Source organism: Strix aluco, chromosome 5 (genome assembly GCF_031877795.1).
Source record: "Strix aluco isolate bStrAlu1 chromosome 5, bStrAlu1.hap1, whole genome shotgun sequence".
Lineage (NCBI taxonomy): Eukaryota > Metazoa > Chordata > Aves > Strigiformes > Strigidae > Strix > Strix aluco.
Window position 1 is genome coordinate 39537940 of NC_133935.1, and position 22376 is coordinate 39560315.

At 38.0% G+C, this 22376-nt stretch overlaps 1 protein-coding gene across 8 annotated transcripts in view; it reads left to right on the forward strand.

Moving 5' to 3' along the window:
• The window catches only part of ATP2B1 (ATPase plasma membrane Ca2+ transporting 1), a 63631-nt gene extending 42786 nt beyond the window's left edge, over positions 1-20845 (forward strand). For 6 of the 8 annotated variants that reach the window (XM_074827083.1, XM_074827085.1, XM_074827087.1 and 3 more), the window contains exons 11-22: positions 1543-1784; positions 4547-4784; positions 5683-5862; positions 5943-6030; positions 6296-6402; positions 8335-8526; positions 8729-8942; positions 9078-9289; positions 11181-11288; positions 13197-13379; positions 13678-13764; positions 17944-20845. In XM_074827083.1, the coding sequence (XP_074683184.1) occupies positions 1543-1784; positions 4547-4784; positions 5683-5862; positions 5943-6030; positions 6296-6402; positions 8335-8526; positions 8729-8942; positions 9078-9289; positions 11181-11288; positions 13197-13379; positions 13678-13764; positions 17944-18255 (2163 nt within the window). In that variant the 3' untranslated portion in view covers positions 18256-20845. Of the gene's footprint in view, positions 1-1542; positions 1785-4546; positions 4785-5682; positions 5863-5942; positions 6031-6295; positions 6403-8334; positions 8527-8728; positions 8943-9077; positions 9290-11180; positions 11289-13196; positions 13380-13677; positions 13830-17943 lie in introns of all 8 variants that reach the window. The other 2 variants (XM_074827089.1, XM_074827088.1) reach the window with 2 other exon arrangements.
• The last annotated feature ends 1531 nt before the right edge of the window (positions 20846-22376 follow it).

Here is a 22376-nt window from a genome sequence, read left to right on the forward strand (position 1 = left end):
AGACTGAAATACTAGTAATGACTTATGAGGAGTTTCACAGTCTATTTTCTGAAGATCCTTTTATAAAAAGGAAAAAAGTAGCTGCATGTAAACTGACCAGGTCCCTTACTGTTACAATTTTAATCAAATTGCATCCAATGCAGTCAAAAGTTAGTCTGTTTTACGGAAACAGAGGGCTGAAAGGGACCTCATGAGATCCTCTGGTCCAACATCCCTGCTCAAAACAGGGTCAGCCAGAGCACATTGTGCAGGGCTATGTCCAGTCAGGTTTTAGGAATCTCAAAGGATGGAAACTCTGCAACCTCGGGGCAACCAGGTCAAGTATTTGACCACCCTTAGAGTAAAAAGGCATTTCCCTTATGTTCAAATGGGATTTCAGTTTGTACCCATTGCCTGTTGTCTTCTCACTAGGCACCACTAAGAAGTCTGGCTTGGCAGTCCTTTACTGTTGCTCCACCCACCTGCCCCAGTCAGGCATTTAATACATACTGATAAGTTTCTCCCCCAGAGCCTTCTTTTCTCTAGGCTGAACAGTCCCAGCTCTCTCAGCCTCTCCTTGTATGTCAGGTGTTCCAGTCCCTTTATCATCTTTGTGGCCCATGGCTGAACTTGCTCCTGGATGTCCATGTCTCTTGTACTGGGGAGCCTAGAACTGGACATCTTAAACCGCATATTAAAGTGAACATTTTGAAAGTGTGAGTATTCAGTACAGCCAAATCCAAGATCTTGCCACGCTGAATGATGAAAATGGATCACTGAGTTATGATTAATATAGTTTAGCTCTAGCTGCTTGAGGCATGTCATGCTGAGTAAGGGCTTCTGCCTTTTTTGCTACAAACTACACTGCAATGTTACAACTGTATAAGCTCAGAAATACCTTGAGAGATACTCCTTTACTTATAGCACTAGTATGTGCATATTCCACATGGCTGAGATAGGAAACTTGTTCTGGTATTAATGGGCTGGAAACTTGTTTCTGAACTCTTTCCAGTTAAATAGGCCATGGCCTGGAACTTGTAGTGAGACTTAAGAAGCTTAAAGACTTAGTTTCTTCAGCAGAAGGCTAAGAGGTGATGTGATCGTAGTCTTAAGTCATTGAGGAAGAGTTATTACAGGAGAAAATACTTTAATTTAGCAGAAATAATGCCATTTAGCTTGCTAAAATCAGTTTAAACTTACCTGTACTTTTAAAATGCAAAATAATTATTCAGGGACTACACTCAGATCAGGTGGATATTTCAAGCAATGGAAAATGCCTTTTAGAAAGATCATGTTAGGATTCGATACAAACTTAATGGGTGATTTTTGAGTCTGAGAAAGGGACTGAAGGATGCTAAACAGGTACAGAAGGTGTTACTTACAGAAGCCAGCAGTATGACTTCGACTCATGACTCACAGGAATTTATTAAGTAATCATTGCAAAAGTGAAACTCCCCCATCTAGAGCTAAGCTTGGCCTTAGCTTCCTTGTTTTCTAGATGTTGTACTTCAGTGGTTTGTAAGTTAACCTCCTAATTAGCAAAGGTTCTTTTTCTTCTTGCAGCCTCCTGAAAAAGAAGGTGGCCTACCACGTCATGTTGGAAATAAAACTGAATGTGCCTTGCTGGGATTGCTCTTGGATTTAAAACGTGATTATCAGGACGTAAGAAATGAGATACCAGAAGAGGATTTGTACAAAGTGTACACCTTCAATTCTGTTAGAAAATCTATGAGTACTGTGTTAAAAAACTCTGATGGCAGTTTCCGGATATTCAGTAAAGGTGCCTCTGAGATAGTTCTTAAAAAGTAAGAACAACTACTATTGTAATTCAGCACTTAAATTTGGCTAAATGTTGTGATAGGCAAGGAGACTGAAGTGCTAAGCAACATTGTACCATAGTCTGTGAAATATTTCTGTCGTCCTATTCACAGACAAGTGGAGCAGTCCTGTACCCTTGTGATTGCAGCCAGCTTCCCAGCTTGTCTCCCTCAACTACTTGACTTTCTACAGTAAGATGAGCAATTAGCATTTCAGTTACTTTAATTCTTACACCGCAGCCCCGTCCCCTCCAAAAGAGCTGGCTGTGATTTAATTTTAACTTGCGAACTCTGCTCTGATACAGGAAAGCATCTATGAATTGATCTATTCTCTAGTTAAACAATTTTATGTTTAAGTGTGGTTGGGCAAAATGCTCACCCATCTTCCAGTAAAGTCCCAACAGCTGATATGCCTAAATTCCAGGAAGGACTTGTGCCTTTGAAAAGTGGTTACATTTAGCTTCAAAAGACTGTGCAAGTTGGTGTCCAGGTTGATCATTTTAACATGAGGTTGAACTTGGCCAGTGGAGGGTTTTTAATGTGACAAAGCAAATTGCTTCCTTATCCATCTGCACATCTATAGAGGATTTATTAGAATGAGATTAGACTATTAGCAAGAGATTAGTCACCACTGGGACAAACTGTTAGGTGTGAAGGCGGCTGTGGTAACTCCTAACTAGGTGGGGTGAGGAGAGGAGTCAAGCATGTATGCATCATGTTCTCCAGGAACAGCAGTTGTAGCCAGTCTGGTTTTGGTTCTAACATCAGACGATTTCTAGTCTGAGTAGCACACAGATTATATTCATCAGTTCGATTTACCTTTTTGCTTGCTCCTAGCCCCCTCCCCCATCATTATCTAGGAAAGTACTAGTGCACTAAAGAAAAAAGATGAAATCTTCCTTCTGCTCAACTTCGTGCTGACAACAAAAGGTCAATCTTTAAAGGACTCATGTTCCTTTTGATATAGAACTTAAATGTGAATTTTTTCATAGCTAGATTTTAAGACAAGTCTCATCAGTATGCCTATATTTGCACTACATCTACCTTCAGAAGTATTTTACACCTTATTGAGCAATCGAACTGTAGAAGTTGCTAGAACTCATTCTGCCCAGGCTCGTGTGGTCCACCTGGCTTGATAACTGAGACGAGAAAATAAACAATAAGTCCATTTGGCAAAGAAGAAAAGCTAGACTGATTTGGATACTGTTGGTTATAGTTGTAATTCCAAAACTACTTCAGAGTATGCACTGACTAGGAAGAACTTAGCATCATAAGCCATTTTCTTTACCCACTACCTATGCAGTGCCAGAAATTAATCTCGGAGCTTGTAACCTGATTTGTCAGTTGTGCTGCTCATTCTTTATTATAACATGTATGACTATTCTTGAGCACTGAAAGCTTAAACAGGAATATTTATAAGATACAAAAGAGTCACTAGTAGGTGTGGAAGAAATGCAGTAAACTCTTTCAAGCAGAGTAGTTTTATTCTTCTTTATTTACCATCAGGTGAAATATCTGAAGTGGGTTTCAATGAAATCTTTTATGTAAAGCTTATTGGCTTCCATTTAGTCATCTTGGAATGCTGTGAATTTATCACAAACCTGTGACTGCAGGTAACGCAAGGTATCCTTAGTGGTTGCTGACATTTGAACAGATAACCAAAATCAGGCAATTCAGATAAACCTTAAATTTCATTTTTGATGAATATTATGAAGCTTTAAGGGACTGCTTCATTTTCAGTTGCTGGCTGAAGTGGAAACTGTTTTCTGTGTATTGTACCTAGGAATTCCCTAAACCCTTGGACTAAACACTTAAATGTAACAGTAGTCATTTTAGCAGATCTGCCAGGTCTGAACTCGATATTTTAAAGTCATAAATTCTTATATTTTTTTCAGTGCCACATTAATACTGATTTGTGAAACAAATGCTTATGGCATTGCTTTATGGCAAAATTTTTCTAAAGATGCAGAGGAACAAGACTAAATTCCTTCTTCAAAAAATTCGGTAGTGTTATTCATGGTATCAGTATTGGTAAAGTATGTACGCTGTCTTTGAAAGCAGAGGCATCTTTGGCATGAAGAAACGTAACTAAAAGAGCATGTGTTGAAATGCTAGGGTGTACATAGTGTTGAATCTAGTCTCTTATACAAACATTTAAATCAGATTTAAATATTTGTTTTTAATACTTCATATTAAGAACTCTATGCCAAATGCTCTCTGAATTCTCTGCACTTAGACTGGGGGGACACAAACTTTACTAATCTTTAGCAGTACCGGAGTTTGCTTTTAGTGCTGTAAGTTTAGTGCTTACAGCTGTTAACGACACCACATGCATGTTCTGGAAGCATACTTCTGAGACTTGTATAACTGTTAACAAGGTAGGATTATTCTGTTGAACTTAAAACTGGATTGACTGATTCAACCAGTGCAGACACCAGTCTGTGTACATACAATGGAGAAATGGATACATCTGGGAGATAACTAATGTTTGTGTCTTGAATTCATTGGGCTTTATTTTCATCATAGGATGACTGGCTGTTACTTTCTACAGCTAGTGTGTTTTGCAGTTGGGAAGAGATTAAGTTCATATGGAGAAGATTTCCTTAAGAGGTGCTGCTACTGGCTTGCTTTGTGTGTGCGTGTCTAGTGAAAACAAAGCTTGTGGAAACTTACTGGAGGTGACTCATAAGCCACTGAATGGGCTGAATTTCTGGTTAGGATTTGATAACTCTTTAAACCTTCCTTTTCAGGTGCTTCAAAATACTGAGTGCTAATGGAGAACCAAAGGTATTTAGACCTAGGGACCGCGATGATATCGTGAAAACTGTAATTGAGCCAATGGCTTCTGAAGGGCTCAGAACCATCTGCCTGGCATTCAGAGACTTCCCAGCAGGGGAACCTGAGCCGGAATGGGACAATGAAAATGATATTGTTACTGGTCTGACATGCATTGCTGTTGTTGGGATTGAAGATCCTGTGAGACCTGAGGTAGGGTCACTGACTAAACTGCAGTGATTCGGTTACTACAGAGCTTGATTCATGTTGTTTGTGATGCAAAGAGTACAAGAAACTGAATTGCTATTGTATGACTTAAGTGTAGTTGATAAACAGAAATGTAATTTCTTGGGGGGAAAGTTAATGGAGCTATAAAAGCAGATTAAAACTTCTTAATGTCATTTATACTGTGTTACTGAAGCTCTATACAAATTAATGACTTAAGGTGCTTCCTGTGCAGAGTCTCAGTAGATAGAACAACTTGTCATTTTTTTACCACTTGGAATATTAGGAGTATTGTTTAGGATAATATTAGCCGTTGTGCTTGTTGCCAGCTTCTCATGGGGAATGATGGAGAGGAGGGTTTGTCACCTGAGAACTGAGGTAAGTGTGGCTTTGTGGTTGAGGTCTAAGGAGGGCAGTATTTTTCAATAGTGAAAACTTTTATGCCAGTGTAAGTGGAACTCCAGTCTCATCTGCACTATCATCACTTCACGTTGAAAGTCATGGGTGAAGTAGTGGAGCTGTAATTTATTTTGCATAATCATAAATGAAGAGCTAGTACTCAGTACCTTTGAATACTACAGTCTAGTATGTCATGAGGGTTTCTGTGGTATTTCTGAATACTGCAGTATCTGAAAAATTAAGGTGGGTGGGAGGGGACATGACATAGCAAAAAAGCCCTTTGCCAGAATTGCCATTTGTGTGTTTTTCAGGAAAAGAATTGTGGCAATCCACTTAACTTTTTTTTTTAAGTGTTCGATAACAACAGTCTTGATTTATAAAATAAGAGTTATCTTGGATTGAGCCAAAAACATTCATTTCACTCACATGTCTGGATTTATTCAGCTAATGTACAGTCTCTGAGCCTGTGGGGTTTTTTTGCTTACAGGTACCTGATGCAATAAAAAAGTGTCAACGTGCAGGCATAACTGTACGCATGGTCACTGGTGATAACATTAACACTGCTCGTGCTATTGCATTAAAATGTGGTATTCTGAATCCTGGTGAAGACTTCCTGTGTTTGGAGGGCAAAGACTTTAACAGGAGAATACGCAATGAAAAAGGAGAGGTAAGCATACTGACTATGTAAAGTAGATCAGAAGATATTGTAAGTCTAACTGTAAAATACAACCAATGCTCTTTTTGCAGATAGAGCAAGAGCGAATAGATAAAATTTGGCCAAAGCTTCGTGTTCTTGCAAGATCTTCTCCCACTGACAAACACACTCTAGTAAAAGGTAAGTAAAAACTATCTGACCTTCGAAGTAAAGCTAGATTTTTTTTTTTCTGCTTCTGAAAAAATCTAGGACTGAGCAGTAGGAAATGCCTATGATGGTGTCTTCATTTGCCAGCTGATTTTTTTGTTTTGTTTTCTGCTTGAGAAATGGAGCTAACTAGAACTATCTGTTGACTCTGAGGAAGACAAAAACTGGGTTTCTTTCAGGTTAAATCTGCTGTGTTGTCAATTTTGAACTGTAACACTGAGATGTCATTCTATTTTAGGTATAATTGACAGCACTATCTTTGAGCAGAGGCAAGTTGTAGCAGTAACTGGTGATGGTACCAATGATGGTCCAGCTCTGAAGAAGGCAGATGTTGGATTTGCTATGGTATGACTTTTTTTATTATTTTTTTAATCTTCAGTATTTTGAGACCTATTCTGATAAAATAACTTATAAAATTATTTAAAAGAAGATTAAACAACCTTGCTTGTTTCATGAGCCTAATATACAACTAAGCTAATGGAGTCAACATCTCTTACACTTAATACCAATTACTTTTTCCTCCTTCCTCAATCTTCCAACTTAACCATGCTTTTATTTGATGGAAAATGTCCTTGTGGCATTTGCTATTGAATAAAATTTAAATGCAGGTCCCTAGTCACTTGCAAATCAAAACCTTTTTACACAAAGGCTTGTTGCAAAATGTAGGAACAGAATTACTGATACTGAAGAGCTCTGAAGTGAGATCTCTTCAACATAAGGCAAAATGACTTTAGGTGATAAATAGCAAACTATGTTGATTGCGTAAAGTTTATACATGACATGGAATCTGTTTTCCATGAAATGATGCATAGGAACAGGGAGACTATAATGAGAGAGACTGCCAGTTGATGTTTAAAATGGCTTTGGAGGCTATACTAAGAGACCTCTCTAGTACAACTGAAGTAACAGTGTTTTATGACAATCTAGGATCTGCATTTGTCTAGATGGTTCCTTAGATTACTTGGCTTTTTCAATTTACATTCTCAACTACCCTTTCAAATGGTAGCCAAACCAAGTCTTGGTGTTAAGTGCTAATACTAGAAACGCTTGTGCCTTAAGTATGTAGGCTTCGGCTTTCTTCTGTCTCTTTTGAAACACTGTAAGCTAGATTCCTCAAGCTTCCTCTTGCCTCAAGATTCCTCCTTGGTCTTAAGTTGAAAAGGTACAGTTTGGTGCTAGTAGGTCACTTTAGTCTTTAAAAACTCATTATGAAGCATTTGAAGAAAAAAAAAAAGGACCACACTCCTACACTACATGCAGATGCATTGGCTCAGATGCTAATCTTGAAGGAAAAAATGGGAAGAGGGAGAGCTTTCGTGTCATTCTTAAGGAACATTTTTCAAAAGCATAACTTAGAAATTTGACAGCTACACATGGAATGTTATCCAGACTGTAACAGTCTGATTTTAACGAGTATCTGTTTTCTGCTATTGTTGTATAGCTGCTGTAGTTGGCACTGTCAGGGGCAGATTTATTTTCATCTTCCAGAACTTAAATGTTTCCTGCAGTTGCTCTCTATGTTCATCTGTGCAAGAAACGAATTTCTGTAACTGCTGATCTAAATAGCACTTAAAATATACCATCTACTATATAAGGTGTACGCATAGCTGTGCAGGTGACTCAGTTCCCTGACAAAATAAGGTATGGAGAATAAGGATCATTAAATTTGCTGTTGAGTTAGTGTTTTTTGAAATGCCAAAAGGAAAATAAATATCCTTGAAGCAGGTGTTAACATAGAACTCAGCTTAACTGTTTGGATACTGTAGGAGACTACAGGTGCTTAACACTTAAGAATGTTATTTATATACAATGACACTGCATATTCTACTGTTTAATGCCAGTGCTCTTCTGCAAAAGGGTTTTGGTAATGTGTATTATTCTAATGTGTTATGAAGGCATGCATTGCCCTACTGCTGGAATCAATATAGCAAACTCATTAGGACATAGTCTAAACTGTAGTACTGCACCATCTGGTGGCCTTTAACTTGTACAGGGTTCAGTAACATTTCTTTGGGAGAACTTAGTGTCTTTATCATCAACTTGAGGATTTTTATTAAGGTCTTTAAAATAAAGGCACCATTACCTTGTTTGTTTGTTTACTTTTCCCCATGCTTGAGTAGAACTTGCAAGCAGAACTTGATTCAGAAGAACGTTAGGTGCTTACAATAAAATAGTCCTTCAGACATGGTGCATCAAAGCGAATGCACCAAGGATATAATAATAGCTTTAATTACATAAGACACTGCATCTTGTTATAGTGTTTTTCTTTTCTTCCAGGGTATTGCTGGAACAGATGTAGCTAAAGAAGCTTCTGATATTATCCTTACAGATGACAACTTCACAAGTATTGTTAAAGCAGTTATGTGGGGACGAAACGTGTATGACAGCATCTCCAAATTTCTTCAGTTCCAGCTTACTGTCAATGTAGTAGCAGTAATTGTTGCTTTTACAGGAGCATGCATAACACAAGTACGTACTGGTGGTGGATTGTTTCAGCTAATAAAGGTTGAAAAATGTCATGAGTGATTAACTCTTCAGTTCAAACTTCCAGTTAAATACTAGTCCAAAGAACATAATGCTCTTCAGAACACGCCCATGTTGTATAATATATGCCTTTAATAGCCACAATTTGTTCACTTATATTGGAGGGTTTATATATCTATCTTTATAGGATTCTCCGCTTAAAGCTGTGCAGATGCTGTGGGTAAATCTCATAATGGACACATTAGCTTCTCTTGCCCTGGCAACAGAACCACCCACTGAAGCTCTTCTGTTGCGAAAGCCTTATGGTAGAAACAAACCTTTGATTTCTCGTACAATGATGAAGAACATTTTGGGTCATGCATTCTACCAACTTGTAGTGGTCTTCACACTCCTCTTTGCTGGTAAGAATACTTAGGCTTTACAGAGTTATTCTAGAAGTTGTACAGAGATGTGATCTTAAAATTAGTGGGGTGGTTCTTTAGTGTGTGTGTGTAAAGATGCCAATTAAGCTGCTGATAAATGCCTTTTGTACACAGGTGAGAGAATTTTTGATATCGATAGTGGAAGAAATGCACCTCTTCATGCTCCTCCCTCAGAGCATTATACTATTGTATTTAATACGTTTGTGATGATGCAGCTTTTTAATGAAATTAATGCCCGAAAAATTCATGGTGAAAGAAATGTTTTTGAAGGAATCTTTAACAACGCTATCTTCTGTTCTATTGTTCTGGGGACATTTGTTGTGCAGGTAAGTAAATAAATTCTTGGAGGGTGAGGGGAAAGTGCACTTAATACACTGATGTACTTGCTTACATTGGAAATACCAATCAACTAGTGCCAGGCATTTCACTTCTGGAATGTGAAAAACCTTCAGTATCAAACACGCTATAAATCACTTGGAAGCTCTGCTTGACAGGGTTTTCAGGTAAGACCTCTTTGAAATTGGTAAAATTGGAATATAGAAGTACTTGTATTTACCTTTCGAATTTTGTAGTTCTTCAATTTGATCTTAGTGTTCTAGTCTCTTGACAAAATATGAAGTTGTATGTTTCTCTGCACACCCCCCCCCCCCCCCCCCCCCCTAGAACTCTTCCTCTTAGTATCTGCCTGTGCATCTGAACAAGAACCTACTTAAACAATAAAGTTAAAACTTCTGATATCTTCTTAATGAGATTAGGACATGAACAAGCTTTAGAAACTTAAGTATAAGTTTTTATCTTCCTGATGCAGAAATCTGTTATCTGTATATAGATGCTGCTATTTTATGTGAAGAACATTGATGTCTAGGGACGTTCTGTTGGTGCATGTAGGCAGATCTGTAAAAGCTAATTAGTTAACTCAGTATTTCCTAACAAATGAAATGAAATTATCTGAAACTGATTAGGTTACACACTGGTGTTGAGAAACACCAAGTCAAAATTGAATCTAAAGCAAATAGTTTATAAGAAATAGTTTCACCTTCTAAATGGCCTTTTAATTCATCAGAAGAAATATCCAATAAATCAGTATACTACTTTTTCTCAGAAGTCTTTCTCATTTTGACTTATTTCAGACTTAAGATATAACCTGTGCCTTAAGCTTCTCCTTAGACTTGGGATTCCATTGAAGTCAACCAAATTCATAGCGGTTCAGGCAATGCAAATGTATGCACCTCTGCTTCACATAAAGTTAGTTCACTTATTTTCCCAGGTTTAGGTTTTTTTAGATGACACTTCTTCAGAAGCTACTCTTAATTTTTCTGGGTTGCATATGCAGCAGGCTGACTGTTGTGCAACAAAGACAAATATGTAGAAATTACTCCTGACTGCAACTGTGTTCCCTTTATAAACTTGGCAGACTGAATGTTTTCCCAGATAAGTAACTCCCGAGTTGTCATCTCAGTGTTTTATTCTGTGTTGATAAAAGAAGATACTCTTAGGGTTTTCAGCTGTCAGGTGTCCTACTTAATGGTCAATACTGTCTCCTTTTCACACCTGCCCTGCTACTTGAATTGTTGATTCTCCAGGGCAGACTTTCATGCATATAATTCCTATGCAGAGGGATACCTTGCTCATTAGGGCCTGTACAGCTTATTGTAATAGGTAAGTCAGTAGGAGCTCATTTAATTTAGCTTTTGAGCTCTGCACCCTCCCCCTAAGACATACCACATAGATATCACACTGTGATGATTTGAAGTCTGACATTTAACACTGATGGGATACATAGTAATATTCTGTTGAACTATTTCTGAAAGGTTTCATGTATTGTGGATCTACAGCTTGTATTAATAGAAGGTTATCAATCAACTTGGTTCTGAGATGGGTGTTCATATGATGAATAATCACTAAAGTTATAGCATTGCATACATGTTGCAATTATGAAATGAAGGGGAAGAACTGCAAGCAAAATGTAGTCAACAGGTTTTTGTGAGTGTGACGTTTAAAGAATAAATGGGTAGTTCTTGAAATATTAACAAGTGTAAGAAGATGGCTTAGCTTTGGAAACTTGCTCAAACTGCTGAGACAGTGGAAGTGTATGTTTACTAAGACAGGAAATCCTATGTTCCAATACAGAGTTGTCTGTAGTGATCTTGAAGCTTTAGGGAATTTTCTAGTAACAGGCCACTGATACATGTTGTTTAATGATGTTGCTCTTCACAGATAATTATTGTGCAGTTTGGTGGGAAGCCTTTCAGTTGCTCAGAACTCTCAATTGAACAGTGGCTGTGGTCCATTTTCCTGGGCATGGGAACACTACTCTGGGGCCAGGTAAACTAGCTTTTTCAAAATGCCAAATATCTACTTTCATTAGAATACTTTACATGGAAGATAGAAATACGCTATCTTTAGCATTCAGATCTTTCAAGTGAACTATATGAATATATGGATATTAACAGTAAATACTGATTAAAATTGACTAGTTCAATAGCTAGGAAGTCCTTAGTTGGATATTCCTTACTCTGACTTGGTCAACTAGTTACATTTCATAACTAGATACTATGGCTATTTTATGTTTAGTAACTTTTAACTAGAAGCAGCTGTAGTTACCTTGTAAATATGAAATCATATCTTTAGCCAGGTAAGTACTAGAAGTTCTGTGAGAATACAGATGCAATGAACATGTTAATGTTGAAAGATACTGAACTTAGTGTTGAACAGTTTCCTTGAAAAATCAGAATTGTTAAACTTGCTAGTATTTTCTTGGTTTAAAAGCTTCCTGGTGTAGCAAGAAATGCAGCAAAACTCAAAACAGCTTTCTCTTTAATAGTTATTTGCATAATTATGAAATAATTGGAAAGTTCTCCTACCTACTAAGCTATTGCATTTTGATTTTTACCCCCCCGCCCCCCCTTAGGTTTCATTATTATTGCATGCACAACAGTGCTTGTAAGCAGCAAGCTTATTTACATGAAACTTTAGAGCCTATGGAGTTTTCCATTATTTAATGACATAGTTGTCTAAACTTTTCATACCACATGAAGAGTTTTCCATTACAGTTTCTTTCCTTTCATTTTGTAAAGGACACTTCAGGTTTCAGTATAAAATTGGTAGGGTGAATTTTAGTTGTAAAGACATACATAAACGCATATTCTAAAAGTGACTGTAAGCTTTTTAATAAGCTTCTCAAAATTAATTATTTAAGAAAATCAAATAGAGACACTCTGAGGTTTAAAAGTAGCCTAGAAGAGAATTGAGATGGCTTGAAATACCTTTGACCCAAAGTGTCTTGCAAGGGCAAACCTTCCCTGCTGCAGTTCATGCTGCTCTAGCATCTCATTAAAGTCAAAGAGGTTTTGACTTACTGAGAATAGTAGAAATTGAAGTGTGATCTGGGAGCATTCACAGTAGCAATTTCAGCATGAAGGTTGTTTATCTTGCTTTTGGAGCAGTCTTTTTCCTCTGCAGCTGCTGAAATGGTCTTCTAGGTTTGTCATGAGCAAGGAAAGCAGTCTTGGAACTGCTCTGGATCTGCTAGGTGGGACATACCAAAAGATGACTCCCCTTAACTACATAGTTCACCAGAGTAGCCCTGAAGGTGGAGATGAAAAGGAAAGCTGCAACAGCCATGTGTAGCTCTTTTGTTTAGTTTGTTAGGTGAACTAGTGTATACCAAGTAGCAAAATAACAGTTTGGGATTGAGGGTTTTGGAAATAACACTCACCTTGCAAATGGATTGATACCTTCCAGGTCACAAAAAAATGCATGTCTATTCTGTATTTCTGAATTAGCTATGGCTACTTTAAATGATGTAGTTCTCACTTGAGGTAACACATTACACTCATCAAACTGGTGGAGGGCTGAAAGCTCTAGATACAAGCACAATCTACAGAATTAATGGCTCTTGTAGCTGCAGCACTGCTCGTTCCTGGCATAGTCAAGTAATGTTAAAGTGGAATTATTTTGTCCCTAGCAAGGATGTCTTGTTTTCTAGGTTTGTAGTCTAAGTTTAATTTCACACCTCAGTTGAGGTGATAAGGATATTCACAGCTTTGCAGCTATTCAGCTGGAGTGATCACTCTACATTGATGTACTTATCCCATTTACATAATTTGTTTTTTCAACTTTGCTAGTTGTATGCAGGATATTATGTTAAGCCTGAAGTCTGGTATTGCATTTGTGTTTTTTTTTTTTTTTAAAAAGAGTAATACTGATTTCATATTTTTCATTCACTGTTAGTTGATTTCAACAATTCCAACCAGCCGTCTGAAATTCCTTAAAGAAGCTGGTCATGGAACACAAAAGGAAGAGATTCCTGAAGAAGAACTAGCAGAAGATGTAGAGGAGATCGATCACGCTGAGAGAGAATTACGTCGTGGTCAGATCTTGTGGTTTAGGGGCCTAAACAGGATACAAACTCAGGTATGGTCTTGAAAAAGGTAGGATGCAGTGGGTGTTATGAGGGAAATCTCTCCATCTCCAGTCCTTTAAGGCGGCAGTTCTAACTGGTGTGACTGAGACTGTCAAAAGGGGGTATGGATGGATGTGTAATCCCTCAGGGTCCTCCATTTTCTTCAATACAACTCTTGCCTGTGTATCTACTCTATTAAAAAAAGTGCCTTTTTTCTTTACTTTTTGTGTGTTATAGATGGGATGGTCCTTTCTCTTGTTCTCTCTCTCTCTTGCTGAGCAAGCTGTCACAATCTCTGATTCCTTGCAGATGGATGTAGTGAATGCTTTCCAGAGTGGAAGTACCATTCAGGGGGCTCTAAGGCGGCAACCCTCCATCGCCAGCCAGCACCATGATGTAACAAATATTTCTACCCCTACACATGTAGTGTTTTCCTCTACTACTGCTTCTACTACTGTGGGGTGTGAGTGTGTGTTCCTAAAGTGCATGAAATTAACATTTCCTAATTCACGTACCTAACGTTTCTCATTTTCTCCTTAGTACTTAAAATCATCGTTCAGGCTTTTATAGAGCTCTTCCACAAAGTGGAGTCCTCAAGACTTTTTTTTCTTAGAGGGCTGAGAACAGGTGGAACAGTTTCAACAAAAGACTTTAATGTGAAAGCTGTGAGCCTGCACATCCTGTGCCTTCATCCATTTGTGTACAGAGGGATGTTTAAGATAAAACGGGAAAACTGTTGTAAATTTTCGAGTATATGCCTCTTAGGGTGACTTACCTTGAATAAGTGAATTAACTGTATAATCATGGACCCAGGTCAACAAAAATAGATGCCTTGCACTGCAGCCCAAATGATACTGAAGGTAAACAAGCTGATGGGAAAGCAAATGGTGTGTTAAAAATATCAATGTAGTTAGAACATGAAGCACTAAATGCATTTTCTTTGTAGCCTGTAAAGAACTTCTGAATCTCTGCTTTTGTGGGACAATTTTTACTGAATAACACAACTTTCTCAACATCAGGATTCAAGTGGTGAAACAAGGCTTCTAAACGTGTACAAGTCAGAAGAAACTTTTAATTAGCTAACATAAAAAGGAAAAGAAGGTTTAAGCATTGAATGGTGAAACTCATTCAAAACTGAAGGGGTTTTTTTCCTCTCTAGGTTCTTCTGGCAGCAGTTCATAAGCCATCAGTGAAAGTAAAGTTTGTCTCACCTTAATTCTGCCCTCTATATTGTGCTCTAAGTGGCATTTCAGTTTCAGCCTTCCTCTCTGTAGAGGCTAGAGATTTAATTGCTCGTGTATGTAGGCTTAAACTCTGGAGCCTGAAGATGCATAACAGTTGTACTTGAATACTGATAGCCAATACCTATTGTTGAAAGAGTTTTCCATCTTAATTATATAATATATGTTTAACTTCTCTAACTTCCTAGAGCCTGGTTAAATAATTGGGTTTTTTTTTTTTTAATAACTCTGAGAGGGCTTCTTTTTCCCCCTTGCTTTTTAAACTTTCAGATTACCAGATGGATGAAGACCCTTAATTTCAGGAGCTGTCTTAAATGAAATGTTCTCTTCTGATTTTTTTTTTTTTTTTTTGGCTTGGGCAGAATTCCTGTGTGAGCTTGCACAAGTATTTACCTCTGTACTTGTTCTCCATTGGTGAGACAGATATTTCCCTACCTTGCATTAGTATTGAGCAGCTCAGCTCACAAATTCGCATGCCTCAAGAACATGAAATGAAAAGTAGACTTAACAGTAACGATACACAGGATTGCATCTCCTAGTTAAAATGCTAATTGGTAACCTGTATCCCTAACTACACTCAAGAGTATTAATTAGACATTCAGAATTCTCTAGAGAGCAACTTCATGCCATGCTGCCATTTGAGCAGAATCTAATGGGCATTACAGCATCTCATTGCATCAAATGACCAATGCAGATACAGAGCTACAGTAGCAGAGAACTAGTTTTTGATCCTCCCTAAGTAGTACAGTCTTCTTCTACACCCTTCAGGAGAACAACTTTTGATAACTAATATGATTTAATGGCAAGCAGATGTGTTATTTCACTGTGTCTCTCTTTTGGAGCTGTTTGGAAAATAGTTCAGCTGTTCCTATGAAGTGAGTTTGCAACTCTTAAGCAGCCATCTGGCTAGGAGGATTTGGAGGGCTTACTCCATTCATTGTTATTCTGGTACTAATATGATGACAGTATAAATTACACAAATAGTCTTTGTTCTTCAATTATGCATTTTATTTAGTTACTTCTCATCTAATTATCTTGAGTAGTTGAAAATAAGCCTTCAAAACACTAGATTTTCCCTTTTTAAGTATAACTTAAAATGCTGATAGTCTGTTTTCTGCCAGGACTCTAAGTGTCCTGGGTTCATAGGAGTGTCTACACCACTTGTTTAGTATGCATTCTGCATGGGAATCAAGCCTTTATTGTGGGTATGCTTATATTCCTATGATAATTACAGCTGTCCTGTTAAGTCAAAAGTTGTTTTCCATTACTTCTTGTTCAAACTTACTATCTGTAAGCAATGGAAAACCAGTCCCATGAGGCAGTCATATTTAATTTTACCACATATATCAGTGGCACTGTGGGATGCAACATGCCAGATAAAGGCATAGCAAACTTTTAGCTTGGCATTGTCACTGCTGATTTTCTTGATAAGTGCCGAGACAGTTTATGCAGACTGCTGGACTTGTTTAAAGCTCATGCAACATGCCAGCTCCCTAACAGCATGCTCATTTTTTATCATGTGATGAACAGTAAAGTTCTAGTTGCTGTTGTAATCTTTTACTTCTCAAGTACATTTATGCTGTTCCCTGTCCTCCCTTTATTGGTAGTTATGTCCTCCCTCTTGTGTGTGTGCCCCCCGCCATGGTTAATGGGGCTCAGCCAGGTACCTGTAAGGATAAAAATAGGGACATGATAGCTTTTGAGTAAAATTATTTGTGCAAGCGCTTTGAGGGGGTAGGGGTGGGAGAACAGTGCTGTTTCTAGAGGTCAAAGAACAGTCAGGACGTAAGACTTTGTCATTTGCATTGATTCTGTGGTAACAAATTTCATAATGCATTGCTTTTGGGGAGCCCTTCTCTGTCTTTACAGTGAGGTGGTTTGGTGTATTTTAGCTGTTTTGAAGTCTGTGCTCTTGATCTGCTTGACCTTCCAGCTTCGTTCCTTCACCTGAAAGTCACTTCATTTTTACTATCAAGGAACTCCATGGAAGCACTATAGTCGTGAGGTATTTCTCAGCTTGAAACAAGTAATCTTGGATGTGCTAAATAAATATCTTTAAATTGGACTTGTTATCTGTAACAGTAGGTTCGTGCTTACTGTAGAGTTGCTCTGCTGCTTACTGTACAACAGAGGAGCTTTGGGACTGAAGCTGCGCTTTGCTGGAGACTAGAGTAGAGATGTTGAGAACTGAATAGGAAGCTAACAGAAAGGGGAAGCTGCATCTTGACGAAAGTGTTGGACGAAGGCATCACTGACTTCTGCCTAACCTTATTTGTTTTATCAGTTTGAGAACAAATCCTGAATTCCTGTAGTTGGTCAGGAAAATGTGGGTGTGGGAGGAGAAAGGGGGTGCGCACAGGTGATTTGATCATTCAAATTACAGTTTGAAAAGCTTGAATTCAAGTCAACCTAGACATGCACAGTTTGCAAAAAGAAGCTGTACTTTATTCTGTCTAGTTTCACTCTGAAATGTTTGTTTATTAATTGTGTAAACTTAGCTTTCTGATTTGAAAAATGTTAGTTAAACAATGAAATATTACTCATCCTGGGAATTTTGTCCATGAATTCAATGTAAATTGAAGACTCAAGCAAAGGCTGATCACCTGCTTTTCTCATACTTTGTGCTACTTGAATAGTCTCTTCAAAGTTACAACCTGTTGTGGCTACTTAGATGTACAATACAGTATTGAACTTTCTAGTTCTGATCTTAAGTTTTCAAAGCACTATTCAGTAAGGAACTTTCTCTAGTCTGGTAAATGGGTATATACTCGAATATTTACAGCTGTTACAGTGGTATCCTTTTTTGCATGACTCTTCGTAAATGTCCGGTCATTGTGACATTGGCTTACACTTGCTTGGCTTTCTCATAGTCAGTTGACATCCTAATTCCTAGCATGAGAATTAGTAACCCTTTTATCCTCTAACTTATTTTCAGCCTCTCCCCTCCTTCACCCTCTGCCACCCCCCCCGCCCCGTATTCAATAAAACCCTCATTGAGATTTATTTAATTTGTGAACAAGTAAATAACTGTTGGCCTCACTTCTGAAAAATGCTTAGCCCATGTCAAATAATTGAACAATTCTAGTGCCATATCTGAATTTTTAGGCCCTTCAGCTTTTTGCAGTACTCTTACAATTTTTATTCCTTACTGTGTAGACTGGCAGTGCTCTACTGAAATGCTCTTCATTTTTTACAGTTTATTGCAAGTTCCACTGCATCACATACAAATTCGATTCACTCATGTCTAGCTGTTTGTGGATTCAAACTCATAAGAACCATGCCATTATCAGTAAATCCGCAGCATTTTAACAACATTTTTTTTCTTTGTTTACAGATCCGAGTGGTGAATGCATTTCGTAGCTCCTTGTATGAGGGGCTAGAGAAACCTGAGACACGAAGTTCAATTCACAATTTTATGACGCATCCTGAGTTTAGAATAGAAGACTCCGAGCCTCATATTCCCCTTATTGACGATACTGATGCTGAAGATGATGCTCCAACAAAACGCAACTCTACTCCCCCACCCTCTCCCAATAAAAATAACAATGCGGTTGACAGTGGAATTCACCTTACAACAGACATGAACAAGTCTGCTACCTCTTCATCCCCAGGGAGCCCGCTACATAGTTTGGAAACATCACTCTGATTGTAAGCTGAATGTTAACACACTAGCTGCATTGTAAAGAAATTGAAACTGGGTCTCTTCACGCATTATGATAGACAAGATGATATTCTTGTCTTGGACTTCAACAGAAGACACACTTGTACGAATGTAGATTTATTTTTTTAAAAAAAGCTTTCTGCCAGACTGGAGGGTGCTTTTCTGGGGGTGGGAGTAATAATGAACTCTGACAGATAAACAGTAACTCAGCATAAGTGACCTGTGGATCATCTGTTGTACTTAAGAATGGTCCTGAACAGTGTGTTAGCAGAGCTTTAGTTTATCATGATCCTTTTCTGAGGGGAAGGCTGGGAAGGGCAAGGAAGCCCTGGATCATTGAATTGATACTTTAATTTCTGCTGTTGGCTGTTAATAATTTGGATTATTTATGTTTATAAATGATACAGATCTGTTTACAAGGTTTGTAGATACTTTTTTTGTTCCTGTTCATAGATGGGAAGCTTCCTTATAAATGATGCAAAGAAAAAAAAAAAACCAACAAAAAAACTAGTCCTTCAAATACTGCTGTATTTTCAGGAAAAGGGTGTTTCTATTGAAACTGTACTAAATTTTGCCTGCAATTTACCTTGTTAAATATTGTAGATAAATTGCTAATACTAATAGCCAAATAGATAACACTAATGCTTTGTAAAAACATGAGCAGTGGTGTTCTAATGAAGTTATGGCCTCTGTCCTAATTAGTTTCTTAAATACATTTACTACTTAATGGTTTTGAAACAACTGTTTAATTTTTAAAAATTTTGAGAAACTTACTGAATAACTTTTGTTCAGAACTTAGTAGGATTGTTTAATGCAGGACATCAATATGTGATGGAACTTGCTTGAAATATTTCTGTTATCTCGGGCAAAATGGATTAAATCAAAATACATCAGAATCTTAGTCCTTTGTTTTTGTCTAAACATGTTAGTTTAGTGCTGTCTTGGTGAACTGTGAGTGGAACTGTGATTTTTTTCTAATCTATAGAATCCTTCATGCAGCATGAGGGCTGTTGGCATTTTGAAAGGTTGTTAGTGGGTAGCATACATGTTCTCCTTTTTGTTTTTGAAACTTGTTTGTAAACATGAATAAATCTGCCCTTTTGTTAAAATAAAATTGCAGCAATGGTTTCTTACAGATTTTTTTTTTCTCAGCTCCTTCACTGGAAACACTGAAAAGTACTCTTTTGTATTACTGCTTAACTTTAAACTACAGTTTCAAGATGGTAACAGCCCCACTAAAAATAGTACTTTGGGTAAATGGAATCACGGTGGCTGCCTCCAGAATGAATGTAAGCTCAGGTACTCAAAAGTCTTCCCTGAGCCAAAAGGATACTTCTTGGGAATGAACAGGTCTGCCTGAAATTCCAAGACTTACTGTGAGTACTGCATAATAAATGTATCCCTGACCACTTAAGTGAGGGGAAACTGAGAACTGACATATAGCATGGGTGAAAATACATTTTTCAGTTGATTAACATCTTATGCATCAAAACTGACCTGCTAACGATTGACTGAAGAAGTTACGGTCTGCCTCAACTGTATTGTTTAAACAGTGAAGGACAATGGAACAGTACTTGATCTTGTTCTTCCTCACGCTTAGAAAATCAACTGAGGAGATGAGTTGTAAACTCCTTTTTTTCCTTTCTTTTTCCAGCTCTGTGTTCTTTGAAATAGCAAGTTAATTTTTTTGCCAAATAATCCAGAATTTTGGAGATTTTTAGAGGGGTACTTTCAAAGGAGTGCAGGAGTTAAGTTAGTAGTGAGGGAGGAGATAATACTAGAGCAAACTGCAGAAATGAGCCGTTTGGAAACTCAAGTGTATCTTTCCCGTGTGGTGGGATACATACACGCTTGGGTTTGTCCTTTAGTGGCTAGTGTTCAATCTGTAGCACTGTATCCCACTGTCAACCACTCCTGAATTCAGTCTCTTCTATTGTACTTAAGTAAATACACTGAATTCTAGGCAAGGGGGGTTTGCACTTGACACTTTGTATAGTAATTTCTCCCATGTTTCTAGCACTTCCCTTACCTCATAGCTCTTACCTAGAGGGATTAGTTTTTATGTAAGCTTTTTTCTCCCTACCACAAAAGTCAGATAAGCATTGGCTTAAAATGAGGAGAAGTTTTTTTACCCATAAAGTACATGGCCATGTGAGAAAGTATCTTCATTTAATTTCATTAATGCATGATAATTTGGCTTCATTTGAAACCAGACTTTACTTTTTCCCTCTCTCCTAGCTGTGATCATGATTGCGTGTTACCTTTTTTGGAATAAAGTCTACACTTAAGCCTTTTGAGGGGGGTGGGAGGGTGAATGTAGGCTTTGTACATCGGTGGTCCCTCTTGATTCTGTTAACATCCATGTGCTGTTCTTACAGGAAATTTCCTTACAGAAATAAGCAAAAGTTGTTTAAGAAGGGGGTATGCTTTCTTTGTGATCTCAAGAAGTCATAACATGTTGCCTAGATTATGAAATGGTTATCACTAAGCTCATGAGGCCTTCATTGCCTTTCTGGTTGTAAGGTTTACTTGTCTGTCTTGTAACCGAAATAAATAAAAGTGCTGTTCATCTCAGTCTGTATGAGGACTGAAATTCTTGAATGTTAGTGCAGTACTGATTTAAACCTGAAATGCATGCCAATTCTATAAAATCGCTCTTCCTACAATTTTAAGCTTATTCCCTTTCAAGAGGCCATGGTGTACATGGTGGTATGATCAAGCAAGCAATAGTAACCTTTAACATAAATGCAGTTCTAGACTGACTACTGTTTGAAGTGGCTTAAAATTCAGTATCCCGGGTAGGATGTCTACTGTACTTGTGTATAAGACAAATGTTAGGACAACTAATCTTGGCTGTGAGGGAGGAATGAAAATTGTCATATAAGAGCACTCATTCTTTTTCTGTAGTGATCTTAACAGGAAGAGGAAAATGCTGCATCAATGGAGTAGTCTGCAGCGAATAATGGAAACAGATGCCTTAATGCCAAACTGATGTGTAAATGCAGGGGTCTGTAGCAAGTGTAAGCAGCCAAAATATATGAACTAACACTCCCAGAGACTTTCTTAGAATAACAGGAAGTTTTCCTATGTGTTACAAAGTAAGCAAGCAAATGTAACATTCATGGAAGTATAACTTCTGTATGACTGACTGTATTGGGAAGTGATTCCAAAGGCCTGGTAAGTTCAGTTTCTACTGCCGATAGTGCCAGCCTCTGTGGAGCCCTAGAAGAATTCAGATCATATTAAGCCTTGCATAAATTAGAATGTCTTAATGTCTGTACTGCTTTTCTGATGCAAATACTTGGTTCTAAAGAGCTCCTGCTTTTTTTCTACCTCCATCTTCTCTCCAAGCAGTGCATATCTTCTGATCTTACAGATTTCAAGTCCTCACTGAAATACCTTAACTTTGTTTGGATGAGCCTGGCCAGCATGGAGGGTCTAGCTCCAACTTATCTCCAGGCTGAACTGGCCTGCTTATTCAGGGCCATGTCATGAGAAATTCTGGGCCAGAACCAAGAGCCTTAAAGCTGTTCCTGTTTATTTTCTTCCCTGGACTGTGTACAGAACTATCTAACCACCTTCTTCAAGAGACAGCAGCATCCAACAAGGAGATATGGCTTACACAGTGTCTAAACCAAAAGCCTCCTACAGGTACCACTTGTCCTTTTCATTCAAAGTGAGGTCTAGGATGAGGATTTGCTTAGAAAACTATGGAACGGGCTTAAAGACCTGAAAGAAGACAGCATGAAACAGGTAGATCGCTAGATAGTGGCAGCACTATTCTAGTTGCAAAGCATTAAGCTAGAGTTGGTGCTTACACTGCAAATCTGACAAAGCAAGGGAATATCCCTCAATAGGGGAAACAAATTGGACGTGACTCTTATGCTTTCATAGTAACTCAGCAGCATTAACAGGAGATTATATATAAAAGGAGAAGAGATTGACATAGTTTATGTCCAAAACATGAACAGCCGCAAGGAAGCAAGCAGCTTTCTCCTGCCTTGTATGGAGCAGGCAGAGGACTTTGTTCTGTGTTCACATACAACTTGGACTACTTCACATCTTGTTAGTGTTCTGGGTGTATTCTTTTAAAAGATAGATAAGGA